At 43.8% G+C, this 17,771-nt stretch overlaps 1 protein-coding gene across 4 annotated transcripts in view; it reads left to right on the top strand.

Annotated features, from left to right (window-relative positions):
• Positions 1-648: 648 nt before the first annotated feature.
• LOC125447478 (A-kinase anchor protein 8-like) overlaps positions 649-17,771 on the top strand; it is a 35,978-nt gene continuing 18,855 nt past the window's right edge. For 2 of the 4 annotated variants that reach the window (XM_048521867.2, XM_048521864.2), the window contains exons 1-4: positions 649-733; positions 906-1,076; positions 6,180-6,218; positions 7,152-7,314. In XM_048521867.2, coding sequence (XP_048377824.1) covers positions 1,040-1,076; positions 6,180-6,218; positions 7,152-7,314 — 239 coding nt within the window. In that variant the 5' untranslated portion in view covers positions 649-733; positions 906-1,039. The remainder of the gene's footprint in view (positions 734-905; positions 1,077-6,179; positions 6,219-7,151; positions 7,315-17,771) is intronic. The other 2 variants (XM_048521866.2, XM_048521865.2) reach the window with 2 other exon arrangements.

The raw sequence follows: 17,771 nt of genomic DNA, 5'->3' as shown, positions 1-17,771 counted from the left end.
TTGAGGGTGAGGACAAGTTCAGATAATCGGATGAGGGTGTCAGTGGAGGGGGACTGGTCGGGCCTGCGGGACAGGATGAAGTGGACAGCCTTTAGGCCATTTGCATGGGGAATGCAAGTGTATAGGGACTGGATGTCCATGGTAAAGATGAGGTGTTGGGGATCGGGGAATCGGATGTTTTGGAGGAGGTGGAGGGCGTGGGTGGTGTCATGGATGTAGGTGGGGAGTTGCTGGGCCAAGGGGGAGAAAATGGTGTCGAGATAAGTTCGGTGGGGCAGGAACAGGCAGAGACAATGGGTCGACCAGGGCAGTCAGGTTTGTGGATTTTGGGCAGGAGATAGAAGTCGACAGTGCGGGGTTGGGGAACGATGAGGTTGGAGGCTGTGGGTGGGAAGCCACCTGAAGTGATGAGGTTGTGAATGGTTGAGGAGATGATGCTTTGGTGGTCGGGCAGGGGAGAGGAGTCACGATCAAGGGGCCAGTAGGAGGAGGTGACAGAAAGCTGGAGCCTGGTCTCGGAGATGTAGAGGTCAGTGACTGTCGTCAGGGTGGGGACTGCCTCTGATTGACGCCGGCTTGACTAATCGAGAGTCGCTGTGCCAACGTGACCCCGCCCATATCCCAAGACCCTGGCCAATCGGCAGTGGACAGGCGGTACATCCGGGCCACCAGCCGCTGACCAGAGAGGCTGCGTTTGAATGAAGCTGGAGCAAAATGGACGGTCGTTATTCAGGTTAGTCAAGCAAGTCTGAGGCGATAAGCGCTTCACGAAGGTGCGATCGCCTTGATTTATTTTAAGATAAATGAAAATAAAGAAAGTGAATCTCCATTGTACTGCCGTATAGGTGACACAGCAATTGGCGGTTTTCTATAAATTGTCCCCCTTTTTTTGCCCCTCCTCCTAGGAAATATTAAAAAGCTGCCGCCACCGCCGAAGGTGGTTTTCTCAACGAAAGACAACGCAACGGGCTGCCGCCGGTAACCCCGCCTCCCCGGTATCTGATTGGCAGGCGGCCCTTTGTTTGGGCGGGTCTGTTCTATGATTGGGTCAGGACTGATGTCACTCATTGTTCGGGGTGAGTTGCACGATCGCTGCGGGACGTGCGCCTTGCAACCACTCTCCTTTTCCCGGTTGTTTATTTTCCTGTATTAAAAACAGGAGTTGCATATTGTTGCGCCACGTTTTCCAAACGGCTAATTGGTCAGTTTCTGAAGTACAGCTGGAAGTCTTCCCCTCACTGTCAAATGCAACGTGAAATTCGATGACGGTCTATATGCTGCGAGGAAGTCTGGGATAGTAGGAACGACCGATGCTGGAGAATCCGAGATAACAAAGTGTGGAGCTGGATGAACACAGCAGGCCAAGCAGCATCTCGGGAGCCGGAAGGCTGACATTTCGGGCCTTTTTCTGAAGAAGAGTCTAGGCCCGGAACGTCAGACTTCCTGCTCCTCTGATGCTGCTTGGCCTGCTGTGTTCATCCAGTTCTACACCTTGTTATCTCAGCTAGTCTGGGATGTTGTTTTGACCATTTCCACAGTTTACGACGGTTTACGACGGTTTTCGTCTCTCGTTCCCCAACCCCACAAAATGGCGCCTCTCGTTGACAACGGTCCGTTCGGGACCCCATCGTCAACTCCTGCCCCACGTGTACCGTTAACACGCACATAACCCCCGCCCTCTCCACCACACGCTCACGCTGGCCAAACGCCCTCTGACCTCGCGCGCTCACGCGATCGCCGCCCCCCCGCTACTCGGTGCAGCCCTTTACCCTCCCCGCGGTGTCTCCGCTAGTGTGAGTCAATGTTGACCAGATTCCCGGCCCGCTATTCCGAACCGTTCTGCTGCTCATTGTGCGACGAAACTGTGGGTGTCTTTGAGGAGTGGTGTGTTACAGTGAGGTTTCAGCTCATGCTTTTCAGGGTATATCTTTAAATGTGAATTCATTTTTGGGAATGACCTGTTTGCCCGGCCCCAGCCCGCCCAATCGAAATGCAGCAAAACAAAACCTGAATCTGGAAAAACGCGGGAAATTAACACGCGAAGTCAAGGGATACGTTTCTCCTTTATCTGCTCTAATGTGAGTTCCCAACTAAGTCCCTGTTGTAAATCGGAGGTCGGCCATTTATCTGTTCAGAGATAGTGGTAACTACCAATCCTGGAGAATCTGAGGAGGAACAGAGGAGCCATAAGAAGGGTCCCAGACCCGAAACGACAGCTTTCCTGCTCCTCTGATGCTGCTTGGCCTGCTGTGTTCATCCAGCTCTACACCTTGTTATCTCAGCTATTTGCTGGCATTGTATCCGTTCGCAAGCTTCTAACTTGTCATACAACTTGTAGTCAAGAGCCTTGCCACACTCAAAATTGAAACGTGATGCCCTCTTTTCAGTAGATGTTTAGTTCTTCCCCCCCCCCCCCCCACCATTAATGTACACAATTAGATGAGAAGAACTTGATACGCAAGACAGGCCGATGCTATATCATGCGTCGATACGATCCTATTATCGTATATTAATAAATATAATTTATTTCCTTTCCCTTGTGATTTATTTGCCTCTATTTAAACATTTAAATATATCTATTTTAATCATTAAATATGCAGGTTCTCAATTTGCTTTAATTGTTTGTTTAAAGATGGGCTCAATTTAAAAAAAAACGGAACCGTGGATGCTGGAACTCGGAGATTTACTGGGAAAAACTCAGCAGGCCTGGCAGCATTTCTGCAGAGAAAGCAGAGTTAACATTTCAGGCCCATTGACCCTACTTTAGAACAACTTCTTTTTAAAATGTGTAGGATTAGATATTCTGAGTTGTTTGGTGTCTTTTATTCAGCAACAGATAATTTGTTAGCAAGTGAAATGTTAAAACCAATCTAATGAAGCAACAGCTAACCTCGTGGGTCTTGTGTTGTCAATCCCTTCCTTTCCAGGGGCAGTTTGAAAATGGACATAAAGAGGATTATGCCAAAGAAAATGCATTCTGATTTGCATAATGGTCTTTGAAATTAAATTGCTAACCTCCATTCACAAAAATAAGTTATGACTTTCAAAATAAAAGCAATTGTTCTCCATTTAAAATACTTGCATTTTCTTTCTGCATGAAATTTTTATTTACCCCCTGATCACATTCTCTTAGCACTCAGGGTTTCTTCTCCCTTCCAACTATTTATAAGCATTTATGCAACTGACATTGTTAGTACATCATCATGTATAATTTTGATTTTAATCTACATTTCTCCAAAGTCTTTATCCCTGTTATATTTATTTTGTAAACACCTCCCCCTCCAAAGAGTCTGAGTTCATAGGGTTATCCTCTGTTTTGCCCAGCCTTCCTCATCTGCTTCTAATCTTCTTCTGAGGTCAAGGATATTCTGCACGCTCTTCCCCCATCAGTGTGAGTGTTCCTCTCTGGAATGGTGTGAACGTTATTCCTTGTCTTCCAATTTTCTGTTGAATCTCATTCAATTGATCAATGCATTATGATTTCTCGTCCAGAATCTATTTCAGCCATATATTATCTTGGTTGTGTTTTCTTTATTTGCCATGATCTTTCCTTGTCTCTGCTGAAATCTTACCCATAACATCTATAACTCTGATAACTCTTCTCACCCTGTTTTTTAATGAAGTTTTGAACTTGATTTTCACTTTGCTCTTCTTCCTGCTGTTTCACTCTTCTTGTCATTTTCAGTGATGACATGTTCCAACAAATGAGACAGATGGAAGGCATGTTTTCAATCTTCTATCTATCCGAATATGATGACTGTGATGTTTATGTTATTTGCACTCCTTGCTCAGCTTTTCCATTTGCTTGACATTAGTGAGGTGAATTGATAATATGAGTAAAATATCCATGTAAAACATAATCTGTTTAAAAAAAATTTGTCATTTCCAAACTTTGGACACCTATTTGATAATACACTGTCTGGATTGCCACACATTGAGTAGATTCTCTTGAGTGATTTTACTGCTGCCAATGCTGTGACACTATGCAGGTGATTCACTTGAATGCGCCTGGTGTAATAGTCTAGAATAATCATGAAGATCTTCCCTTTGAAATCAAATAAATCCATTCCTGATGCTCCCCGACCTTCAATGGAAATGATTAAGATAATAGTGGCCCTTTTGTTTTCTCTTGGGTGTTTACACCACAGAGAATACAGATGCCAAACATTTCCTTTATGCAGTGAACTATATCTGACCAGATTGAATATCATATCCTTGGAGAACACTCTACAATTCTCAAACATGCTGAATGAATTTTATTGAAGAATGTCAAGTCAAAGATCTCTTGGTATTGGTAATCTTTCATTGAAGATTAGCAAGTCATCAATAACTATGAGGTGTTTGCAATGCTCAAATTGTCATGTTTTAGATTATTGATTCGTAATCTGGCATCCTTCCAAACAATATTTTTGGATCTAGTTATGTTCTTCATCTCGTATCATTTTTAGCTTTCTTTTAGTAGCTGGTAAATGTTTAGTAACTTCTGATGAGTAGGCATCAACTTCATCAATGAATTCTAGATCTTCTGTTAAATTTAATGGTGTCCTTGATGGTGTGGCTGCTGTTGATTGATGTCTTCCCTAAGCACATTTTGCAGTTGAAATATACGTCATGAGCCTTAATCTAAACTGCTGAAATATGGGCAGCAACTTGGTCACATGTTTTGTGTTCAAAAGAGTGAGCAATAGTTTATAGTTAAATTTCAAAATTAAAACTAAGACCATCATGTAGTCTGATAGTCTGTGAAAGAAAAACATTCTTTCACAGTTGTTGCTAAAACTACTTTCTCATTAATGGCATACACTATTTAGTTTCTGTTAGTGAGCTACTGCCATTGTAGACTAGTCAGCATTTTCCATCTGTCAGCATGAGGAAGGGCATTGTCCCAATCTTGTTAAAAATTTACCAGCTGCTACTACGATTGTTAAAGTAAATTATTGTGTCTTAAGATTTCTAAGGAGAACAGGAGTGACTTGATTTTATTAAATACCTTTTTGTGGCCAATGTTCCAGCATCATTGGCCTTGGCTTAAAATCTAATCACAAGTCTCATGGATCTCTGCAAGTGAAGTAGAAACTTGCTCACTGGATTCACCATCCCAAGGTTCTTTTTGAGCACTGTGTTCCTCAGCAGTGGGAATTCTCTGATGGCTTATAGTTTTTTGGATCTACTGTGATTTCAGTAGCTTGGATAATGTTAGGTTTTGAAAACTTGCATATCTCATTCAGTTTTAGACCTGCATTCTGTTGGACTTCGCCACTTGTAACTCTTTGGCTAAGTTCCTCTTTTGTGGATCCAGGTATTAGTATGACATCCATATGGCATATTACACCGTTGATGCTTTCCAGCGAGTTGGATATCATTGTCTGAAAAATTTCTGGAGCGAATGCATTTAGCAAAGGTAATCTGTTAAAACAATTATGCCAAAAGGATGTAATAAATGTACTTTCTGGAGTTTACATCTGGAAGTAATTGCCAAAATCCACAGTTAGCATCTAGTTTGTTGAGTAGGACTTTGGACTGTTTGTTAGACCTTTATCCATTGATGCCATTCGGTGAATTTCATAAAATATTGCTTTGTTTAAGTGAGTTATATCCACACAGATTCTTATCAAATCGTTTGGCTTTGGTATTGTACAATTCACAAACACAACCTTGCTGGCATAGTAACCAATGAAATCATTCATGCATTAAATTTTCCATTTCTTTAATTTTGTCCAAGGATAAGTGAGGCACTTTTTTTTCAGTTTGAATAAGTAGACTGATTTAGCACTATCCTGTAGGAGATGTGATACTTTCTTCAGTTTTTCCAAATATAAGAATTTTGGAAATCACATCAAAATTGATTTTACTTGCTTTCTTTGTACCTGAAATCAGCTCTCCTTTAGAATGTGCCATTGGAGTATTTAATTTCACTTGAGATGATGCCTACAGTTCAGCACTCGTTTAGCACAGCAACAAAATATCAGCAGTTTAGATTATGTGCTAAGGTGTTTGGAGTGGTACTTGGAACCCACAAAGCTTTTGACTCAGTTGAGAGTACTATTATTGCTCAGTACTGTTTCAGATCATAATGGAGTTAGGTTCAATATTCTGTTTCACAATCTACTTTGTACTGTTAGTCTTTATTTTTCAGAACGTAATATGACATTATAGTAACAAATAGTCTTATTTTGCAGGCTCATATGGAAATTGGAACACAGAATCTTCCGGTGAAGGTAAAAATGTCAGAGGTGCTTAATGGTGGGAATGGGATGGATGATTTGCCTGTTCTTACTCTCCAAACTATGGAACTTGGCTTAACTCAACAAAGTGTGATTGTAAACCCGATAGCTACATCAGATGGCTTAGTAGGCTTTGGAATAGAAAGCCTGTCACTAATTGTTCTCCTCCAGTGTCCTTGTTCTGTATCTTTTTTAGCTCAGTGTGAAATCTGCTAGTTATTCTTTGTGACACTGGTGTGTAAAAAGTGGTGTTGTGCATGATTCTTAGCCTGCAGTCAGAAGGGAACACGCCAAAAGGTGAAGGGGTCAGAACTGCAGACTGTAGTTGCTGGTTTAGTAGAGGCAAGTGTAGGTAGAGATGAAAAGATCTAGTCTGTTTACTAGGCTACAAACATTGTATTGTTGCAGTCATGGTTTTCCTGCCTTGCATCCACAATGAGGCATTATTGCAGGATTACAGTCAAATTGAAGAAATGGTTTATGTAAACTATTTTGAGGTTCATCCTTTGTAGGAAAGCTAAGCTGTTGACTTTTTTTTTTTGCCTGGAAATATGGGAGAAAACACTGGCTCCTAGATCTCACATGATGTAGGAAGTTTGCAGAGGGTTATCTCTGCGCCAGAAAGCCTGTCTTTAAATTCCACACCACTAAAGTTGTTGTCATGGAGTCACTGTTTGAAGATATGCTTTAAAAATATGGCTGTTGTCTTTTCATTCATTATATGTAGATAAAACATTATTGTAGGGCGGATTAGTACATAATTTAAGTTTCACTATTCTTTACCTGCTGTAGATAACTCAATTTCTCCAACTTGAACTGTTTGTCTATAGGGGGTGCAGGAACCATTAAGAGTCTCGAAGAACTTGCAGACATGTTGGTTCAAGAAAATCACTCACAATGTTGTTACAATTTATCTTCCCTCTTCAGGTTATGATGTCTACAGTTATGGATATGGTTCTGGATCCAGTTATGGCTACAGTGGTAAATCCTGGAACTCCTACAAAGGCAACCAGACTTCTGAATCCATTGTAGCTAAAATTAACCAACGGTTAGATCTCCTTTCTCGTAATGAAGGTGATGATCAGGAAAGGTATCTATCAAGGCTTCAAAAGCAGCTTGACTGCTGTGTGCCATTTGGAAGACTAAGACTCTGATTGTTTTGAAAAAAATTAGATTAGACTCTGAACTAGCATGAGATATTATGTTTTGTCTTTTGGCATTCTGGATATAATATTATTCACTCTCCACTTGCCCTAGCAGTATTTAACCAATTTGCTTAGACATGTTCTGATACAGTTCTTGAGCAGGTTGGACTTAAACATGGATCTTCTAGCTCAGATGTATGAGCTCTACCACTGTGTCACAAGACCACTACTCATGTACTACTGACTGAACTTAATTCAATACTTGTGAAGTTGATAGACGCAGAAGGGCCTTCTTTCTGTCTTGCCATAACTTGATCAAGATGTTTACTCTGATTGGAAGGTCTGTAATTTATTGTTTCTAATTGGTTCCGGAGGTGTACTCTCTTGATTGCAGTAGGTTAAAGGAGGGTTTTTCATTGTCTAAATGCAAAGAACATTATTGTAATTGTTCAAAAACTTTAAATGAGCTTTGTCCTGTTTTAATAGGCTGATTTTACATTTATTGCAGTGATATTGCTGTTCCACTTTTGTGAAAATAACAATAAGTAACTCATTGGCCCAGTAGATTTCTTGACAAATGCATTCTGTGACATTATTGACCCCCACTGACCAGGAGAATGTTTCTGATCTAAATTGCCTCTGTCAGTTGGAGAAGCAATTAGCAGCCTCTCCATGTTGTTCACCATTGACTGTTAGTATGTTGGAAGGTGTAATGTAGCTTGATATGTATTTATGATAATGGTACGTAATATTCAAGCCACACAAATGCCAGGCGATGACCATCTTTTCCTGTACTAATTCGTGAGATGAGAGCATCGCTACTTAGACCCATTTATTTCCCATCCCTAATTGCCCAGAGGACAGTAAAGAGTTAGCCGAACTGTTGAGGGTCTGGAGTCACATGTAGGCCAGATTAGGTAAGGATGGGAATTTCCTTCCCTAAAGAAGGTTAGTTAAGCAGATGAGTTTTTCCAACAGTTGACAGTGGATTCATTGTCATCATTAGACTCTTAATGTCAGATTTTTATTGAATTCAAATTTATCTGCCACAGCAGGATTTGAACCTTTGTCCCTGGAACATTACCAGGGCCTCTGGATTAATAGTCCAGTCATAATGCTGACAGCCTATCACCTCCAATAAGAGCCAATCTGACCACTGTCCCTTGACATTCAGTGGTGTTACCATCACTGAATTCCCCTGTTATCCATATCATTGAAGTTACTATTGACCAGAAACTCAACTGGATTTGCCACGTTAACATAGTGGCTCCGAAAGCAAGCCAGAGGCTACGAATACTGTGGTAAGTAACTCTCGCATCCTGACTCCCCAAAACCTGTCCGCCTCTCTGAACCGAAGCCAAAGTCAAGAGTCTGATGGAATACTTCCCACTAGGCTGGATGGGTGCACCCCCTACAGCATTCAATAAAGTTGATTCCATCCAGGACAAAGTAGCCCAGTGTATTGGCACCAGATTCAGAAGCATCCACTCCATCCGCCACCAATGTTGAGTAGCAGCAATGTGACCTAGCTTCAGGGTGCGCTACAGAAATTCACCCAAGATCCTAAGACAGCACCTTACAAATGAATGACCACTTCCATCTAGAAGGACAAGGGCAGCAGATAGATTGGGACACCGCCACTTGCAAGTTCCCTTCCAAGGCACTCACCATTCGGACTTGGAAATATATTGTCGTTCCTTAACTGTCACTGATTCAAAATCCTGGAATTCCCTCCCTTGAAGGCATTGTGGGTCAACCTACAACATGCGAACTGCAGCATTTTGAGACGTCAGCTCACCACCACCTTCCAAAGGGTGACTAGGGACTGGCATTAAATGCTGGCCAGCCAGTGATGCTCCACATTCTATGAGTGAGTGAAAAAGAAACACAATTACTGAAGTAATGATAAAGATGCATAAAGAGGTGTGTCAAGGATCCATGATATTTTCACTGAAAAGCTCGCTGAAGCTTATGAGCAAATTGGCATGTTGATCACCAAAGGTGAAAAAAAAAATGAAGGTTATCAGTCCAACAGATCCTTGCTTTCAGAAATGATGAAGATCAAGGAAGAGGTGGTACAGCAATAAGCAGGTTGCACTGGTGCTGGAATGGCTTTGTATTTATGAATGTTAAATTGAAGATGTTGGATATTCAGAAAGCATATTTCACCTCAGGCCTATTATATCATGAAAGTTTGTTAGAGGTTGCTAGTTAACATTTTAGGAATGGCAGACTTGTCAATTGATATTCTGTGATCTCAACTGACGTACATGTTTTAGACAAATAACAAACTATTTCTCTACAGGGAATCATGTTTTTAGTTCCTGATTAAATTGCATGCAATTTGCATGATTTTGCTGATGACCAAATATTTTGTCAGGCTTAATTAGATTCTTTTTCCAATATATTTAGTATAATCCTGTTTTTGAAGTTTGTTGCAGCATCTATATGGGTTGAAAAATGATTGCTTTTTCAAAGTCGTACATTTTACTTATTTGCTGAGTCAAATGGAAAACATAATCCACTTTTTTTAAAAATGCGTACTTTTTTAGTGCTGTCTTCAATTGCACACTGCCAGGTTTACTGAATTAGTGGGATCAGTTTTGTCAACTTGTTCAGGATTTGAAATACTTGGATTATTTTGGTATATTGTTTATATGGGTTACTTGGTCTGCTTATTGGAATCTGAACTAAGAGAGATATGATTGAATAGTTGAATTTAATTACCATCTGAATGTCAGCAATCATTCCAGAAATATTTGCCTCATTGATAACTACAGGTGGGGTGCCCGCTGACTGGAGGGTGGCTAATATCATGCCTTTCTTTAAGAAGGGTTGTACGGAGAAATTGGGGAACCAAAGACCTGTCGGTCTGACTTCAGTTGTGGGTCACTGGTTGGAGAGGATTCTAAAAGAGTGGATTTATAAACATTTACAGAGGCAAAAATTGACTAGGGATAGTCAACATGCTTTTTGAAGTAAGTGCACAGAGGCTGGTATCTCATCACCAAGTCACCCTTTATTCACTTGTTCACAAAGCACTGGCCTGAACTGAGGACATTCTCAGTCTCCTGTTATGATTGGTCAGGCAGTGCCTCCTGATTGGCCAGGTTAACAACCCTATTCCAGGACTGCATAGTTAACAAGGTTCATGTGCTTCCAATCACTACGTCCCTCCACGTCCAAGGATGTAGGCCTGGTCTTTCTCTTGTAACTTCTCTTGGATGTTTTTGGCCCAGATCTGGTTCCTCTGATTTGGACTCTGACAAGGGCAGTGCATACCAGACCACAGCCCCATCTCTTGCGTCCGGAGCATCTCAGGAGAGTTTTCTCCTTGTCTTCTGCTGGTAATGGTATCATCCATCTGAACTCTGAAGTTTCCTCAATAATAGATGGAGGGGGAAGAAACTATGGTTTCTGACAGGCTTTCTGGCTGTTTGGAGGGAACATGTATGTTTTGCTCTTCACCCATTTGCGAGGCAACAGCTTTCAGGTGATTCACATTTGTCAGGACTGCCTTACCTTCCCAAACTTCGTAAGTTGTGGGACCTGACCTCACATCAACCTTGCCTTGTACCCATACAGGGCCATTTCCAAGGTTCCGGCACCAAATTTCATCCCGCCCCCAATTAAATTCTCTCTTTCACTTAGAGGCATTCCTACTGCCATTTCACAGTTTCCCCCACCAGGTCTGGGAATGATCAGGTTTAACCTGGTGTGGAGTCTTCTCCCCATCAGCAACTCTGCTGGAGCAATCCCTGTTTTTGCCTGAAGGGTGGCCCTATAACTGAACAGGAACTGGGTATCAAATGATGCTTTAAGCTGCTTTTTCAAGCCTGCCTTCAGAGTTTGGATCATTCATTCTGTCAGACCAATGTATGATGGATGGTCTGGAGCTGTCCTTTATGTGCTGAATGCCATTCGACCTCAGGAAATACTCAAAACTCACTGTTGGTAAAAGGCCTTCCATTGTCAATGAACAATACTGGCGAGAGTCAGTGTATCGTGAATGATGCTCACTGCTTCTCAACTGTCATCCCAGAGTTGCCAAACAGACTTAATGTACATCCAACCATTTTTGAATGGATATCCCCCAAAGACCAGGAACATTGAGCTCATAAGACATGCAACTAGTTACAGGGTTTACCCACTCATTCCTGTGAATGTGGGGCTGCCACTGGTGGCAATTTTTGACCTTTATTGGCGCTCTGGGCACTGTCCCACCAATGCAGCTATGTCAGCATCCAACCCTGGCCACGAAACACATTCTTACTAGCATCTTCATTTTGGAAACCCCTGGATGACCCTGGTGGGATTTGGCCAGTATCAGGCGGCGACCTTTACTATGGACAATTGCTCTTGCTCCCTATAGTAAGATGCCAAACTCTATGGTGATCTGGTCTCGCTGGTCCAGAAAGGTTTCAGTCCTGGTTGTGTTGGCCCTCTGTCTCCCCCATTACGTCCAGCAGTTTTAGCTTTACTAGGACAAGATCTTCGTGGCCACAATCAGATGTTGTCAGTGGTGGCCAAAAGGGTGTCCAAGAAATTTAAAGCCAAATGGACTGTTCCAGGGGAGGCACCACTTGTGCAGTATCTGCCAGTGGGAGGTGGCTCAAGGCATCTGCATTAGTCACTTGGCTTCCTGGACAGCATTTTAACTCGTACGTATTGAAGTATAAAACCCCACCACTCAATTCTACCAGGGGGAAACTATGGGCAGCATCACCTTTTGTTCAGTAGCTTTAGCAGGGTTTGTAATCTGTTACAATACAAATTTCCATCCGTAAAGGTACTGGTGGAACTTCCTTACACCAGAGATGACTGCCAAACCTTCCTTCTCTATCTGGGCATATTTGAGTACAGCATCAGCCAAAGTCCAGGAAGCATACACTATTGGGTGTTCCTCTCCCGAGGGCCACTGGTGAGCCAACATTACCCCAATCCCGTATGGGGAGGCATTGAATGTCAACACCACGTCTTTCATTGGAACGTATTGGCCCAACACTTTAGGAAAGTGAAAAAGCAGCTATCATCCAATGGCTACTTTTGTCTATGCAACCATTTCCAAGGCAAACCCTTTTTCAATAGTAGCTGTAAGGATGCCAAAATGGAGACCAGGTCACATGAATTTTCTCTAATAATTCACTAGCCCAAGGAAAGACCCATGTTCCGGTACAGACGTGGGAGCCAGGGCTCCTTCGATTGCCTTCACCTTTTAATCTTCCAATGGGTGTAACTTGGTTTTGTCAACTCTGTAACCCAAGCAGGTCACATGGGGCACCTGGAACACACATTTTTCCCTTCTAAGTCATACGCTCGCCTGGAAGAAAAGTTTTTAAGCACCATGTCCAAGTGCTCGTCGTTGATCTTCATGGGTTGTTAGCACATCATCCAGATAAATGTCAACCTGGGGTAGCCTCTGTAAAATATTCTCCATGGTCTGCTGGAAAAGGGTGCAGGCTGATGATTCCCGAAATGGCAGTCTTGTATATTGGCATAAACCCTTATGGGTGTTAATTGTGGTGTACTTCTGGGAGTCCTCGTCCACTCACAGTTGCAGTTAGGCATGGCTCATGTCCAGCTTTGTAAAGGTCGGACCCCCTGACAACTTTGCATACAAGTCCTTTATGCAAGAGATTGAGTATTTATCCAGCCATGAGAAGTGGTTCACTGCTTGGTTAAAAATCTTGACAGAGGCGAGCTGAACCATTAGGGTTCATATTTGGTATGACTGGTGCAATCCACTCTGCAAACTGTACTGCTTTGAGGATTCCTTCACTCTCCAGTGTCTTGATTTCCACCTCTACTTTTGCCCGGAAAGCAAATGGCACCAGGCATGTCGTACAAAATTTTGGAATTGCTTCCTGGTCACTGTGTAAAGTGGCTTTGGACCCCTTGATAGTACCAGGCCCCTCTTGAAAAAGCCCCAGATATTTCACTAGGACTTCATTGCGACAGCTATTTTCCATTGAAAAATATTGAGCCAATCTAGGTGAATCTTTCTCAACCAATTCCTTCCCAGTAGGCTTGGGCCTGAACCTGTTAGTACCATCAGCGGTAACCGCACCAGCCGCTTCTCATGAAGTTTTGGAACTGAAGTCGTACCCTTTAACTTGCAATGGTTCTCCAGTGTAGACTTGGTCCGACAGAGGTGTTGTGTATACTTAAGGGTTGGAGATCCAAGCAAATCTTGTTAAAGACAAGTTCTGTAACCACAAATATAGCTGCACCAATATTGACCACCAAGGAAATTGTGTGACCATTTTACCAAACATTAATTTTAATGGGTTCTGATTTGGACATCGCTAAGTAATTTAATTATTTCAACCCACATGTAGGAGACTTTCCAGGCTGTGCACGCTCCTGGGTACCAGCCTATGAGTTTTCCTACTCAAGTCAGGCTTTGTAGGATTCCTTTGCTTTGTTGATTCTGTATACCTTTAGCAATTACAATGCCTTGCTGGCCTAGATCCTGAAGATTTTTTTTTAGGCACTTGGCCCAGGCTTGCCTTTGTCCTCGGGTTCTGTTGTGGGCTGGCCTAGAGTTCCTCTGCTCAGGATATGCCCTGCAAGTGGCACTGTATTTGCCTACACTCAAGTGGTGTTTCCCATTCTCAGTTAGACAGCCAAGGACGTCCACTTCCATTGGGATGCCTTGTATATCCCATCCGCCGCTTGCAGCATTTTCTAATGACAAAGCCAGTTGCAATGCGGGTTTGAAGTCCAGTTGAGCTTCATCTAGTTGTAGGCACTTCTACATGTTATATCATTAATTCCACATACTGAATGGTCTCTCAGCATCTCATTCAGGGTTAACTCGAAATCACATGCTTCTGCCAGTCATCTTAATCTCATCAAAAATCCCAATACAGATTCTCACAGTTCCCTAGCAGCCAAATAAAACCAATAGCATATTACAATTAGAGGATGTTTAGGGTTGTAATATTCCTTTAACAAATCTGTCAGCTCTTGGAAGGTTTTAGTGTCTGGAGAGTCTGGGAAGGTTAAGCCCCTTATAACCGAAAATGACGCAGGCCCGCAAGCAGTCAGAAGGATTACTCGTTGCTTTTCATTTGCCCCAATGTCACATGCATGGAAAAAATACTGCATTCTTTCCACATACTGGAGCTAGTCTTTGACAGCAGGATCAAACAACTCAAGCGTTCCAAATAAAGGCATGGTGCCAAAAATGCTTACCCCCAACTCCAAGATGATTATTGTGAGTGAATATTCTTCAGGATGTATTGTTTATCCCCCATTGCCACTAAAATAACTGCACAGAGACTGGTATCCATCACCACGTCACCCTTTATTTACTTGTGCACACTCTAGCTCAGAATCTGTACCCTGAACTGAGGAGATTCTAAAATCCTGTTAACATTGATCAGCCAGTGCTTCCTGATTGGGGTTATTAACCTGGGCCAATCAAGGATCTCTTAATCAACGAGATCAACCTGGTTCCAATCACTATAGTTTTGTGTGAGGAAAATTATGTCTCTCAAAAGTGAGTGAGTTTTTGAGAAGTTACCGAAAAGATTGAGGGCAGAGCAGTAGTCATTGTTTACTTGGACTCTTATAAAGCCTTTGACAAGGTTCTACATGGTAGACTAATTAACAGAGTTAGGCCACATGGAATTCAGGGTGACCTTGCCAATTGGATACATCATTGGCTTAATGATAGGAGACGGTGGAGGGTTGTATTTTTGGACTGGAAGCCTGTCATCGGCGGTGTTCCACAGGGATTGGCTTTGGGTCCTTTTTTCCTTTGGCATTTATATAAATAATTTGGATGAGAATAGAAGGCGTGGTTAGTAAATTTGCGGACGACACCAAAAGTGGTGGCATTGTAGGTAGTGAAGAAGGTTTTCTAAAAATTCAAAGGGATCTTAATCACATGAGTCAAATAGGTGAAAAATGTCAGAGTTCAATTTGGATAAATGTGAGATATTGCATTTTGGCACAACAAACAGGGGCATGACTTAGATAATTAATGGTAGGTCCTTGGGTAGTTTTGTCAAACAGAGGGACCTATGGGTTCCTTTGACGCTTACGTCACATTCATTGGTTAAAAAGTGTGTTTAGCACACTTGCCTTTATTGCTCAGTCGTTTGAGCAGAGATATTGGGAAGTCATTTTGAGGGTGTGCAGGACATTGGTGAGGCCTCTTCAGGAATACTATGTCCACTTCTGGTCACCCAGTTATAGGAACAATATTACTAAGCAAGAGAGGGTTTAGATGAGATTTACCAGGATGTTGCCTGGTATGGAAGGTTTGAGTTAGAAAGGCCAGGTAGGGTGGGACATTTTTCATTGGAGCACAGGTGACCTTATTGAGGTTTATAAAATCATGAGAGGTACAGTTAGGCTCTGGATGTGAGTTTCCTCGCTGAGCTGGAAGGTTCGTTTTCAGACGTTTCGTCATTTTTTTTATTTGAAAAAATATACTTTATTCATAGAATGTACAAAAAATAAAACATTTATACACCTACCCAGTCATGCAAGCCACTCCGGGTTACCCATGGGGTACGTATACCAACTAAAGGAAAAAAACAAAACAGAGAAAAAAAAACAAAGCAAAGAAACCACCCCGGCTGTCGTCACCCCGCACAGTCCCAGTTGGCCCCCTGACCAGTTGGGGAAGGCGCCAGCTGGGCCCAGTTACCAGATAGGATTCTTTTTCCTATTCTGGACGAGGGGGTTCATACTGTGGTCTTGCCCCACCACGCCTTGGCGGCGGCTGCCCCAAGTTTTAGCGCGTCTTTCAGCACGTAGTCCTGGACCTTGGAGTGCGCCAGTCTGCAACACTCGGTCGGGGTCACTTCTTTCAGCTGGCAGACCAGCAAGTTGCGGGCAAACCAAAGAGCGTCTTTCACCGCATTGATGGTCCTCCAGGCGCAGTTGATGTTGGTCTCGGTGTGCGTCTCCGGAAACAGCCCGTAGAGCACGGAGTCCCGCATCACGGAGCTGCTCGGGACGAACCTCGACAAATACCACTGCATTCCCCCTCCAGACCTCCTGCGCAGAGGCACACACCAGAAGGAGGTGATCAACAGTCTCATTCCCCCCCGCAGCCACCTCTAGGGCAGCGTGCGGTGGCGCAGAGATTCCGGGCATGCATAAAGGATCTCACTGGCAGAGCCCCTCTCACCGCCAGCCAAGCAATGTCTTTGTGCTTGTTTGAAAGTTCTGGCGATGAGGCATTCTGCCAAATGACTTTGGCAGTCTGCGTGGGGAACCACACGACAGGATCCACCCTCTCCTTTTCCCGAAGGGTCTCAAGGATACTACGTGCTGACCACTGCCTGATGGCCTTGTGGTCAAAAGGTGTTTCCTTTCAAAAATTTCTCCACGAAGGACAGGTGGTACGGGACGGTCCAACTACTCGAAGCGTTCCGCGGCAACGAGGCCAGGCCCATCCTTCGCAACACCGGGGACAGGTAGAACCTCAGTAAGTAGTGACACTTGGTGTTTGCGTACTGAGGATCGACGCACAGCTTGATGCAGCCGCACACAAAGGTAGCCATCAGGGCGAGGGTGGCGTTCGGTACGCCCTTGCCCCCATTTCCCAGGTCTTTGTACATGGTGTCCCTGCGGACCCGGTCCATCCTCGACCCCCAAATGAAGTGGAAGATGGCCTGGGTGACTGCAGCGGCGCACGTCCAGGGAATAGGCCAGGCCTGCGCCACATACAACAGTACCGAAAGCCCCTCGCACCTGACAACCAGGTTCTTACCCGCGATGAGGAGCGACCGGAGCGACCACCAGCCCAGCTTCTGCTTCAATTTGGTGATACGCTCCTCCCAAGTCTTAGTGCACGTCCCAGCTCCACCAAACCAAACACCCAGCACCTTCAGGTAGTCTGTCCTGACAGTGACGGGGATGAAGAGCGGTCGTCCCAGTTCCCGAAGAACATGACCTCGCTCTTACCCCTATTGACTTTGGCACCCGAGGCCAGTTCAAACTGGCCGCAGATGTCCAATAGTCTATTCACCGACTGACGATCGGTGCAGAAGACGGCGACATCGTCCGTGTACAGGGAGGTCTTGACCTGAAGGCCTCCGCTGCCTGGGATAATCACGCCCTTCAGGCTCACGTCCTTCCTGATGGATGCGGCGAAGGGCTCCACACAGCACACGAACAAGGCAGGAGAGAGCGGGCAGCCCTGCCTGACTCCAGATCTAACAGGTAAACTGTCTGACTCCCACCCGTTGATCGAGACTGCACTAACGATGTTGGCGAAGAGCAGCCGGATCCAATTGCGGATGCCCTCCCCGAACCCCAATTTGGAGAGGACGTCCCTCATGTAAGCATGAGAGACCCTGTCGAAGGCCTTCTCCTGCTCCAGGCTGACGAGGCAGGTGTCCACCCGCCTGTTCTGTATGTAGGTGATCGTATCCCTGAT

Source organism: Stegostoma tigrinum, chromosome 35, assembly GCF_030684315.1.
Source record: "Stegostoma tigrinum isolate sSteTig4 chromosome 35, sSteTig4.hap1, whole genome shotgun sequence".
In the NCBI taxonomy this organism is placed as follows: Eukaryota; Metazoa; Chordata; class Chondrichthyes; order Orectolobiformes; family Stegostomatidae; genus Stegostoma; species Stegostoma tigrinum.
Note: the sequence above shows the minus strand (reverse complement) of the source record. Positions and strands in the feature narration are given on the sequence as shown.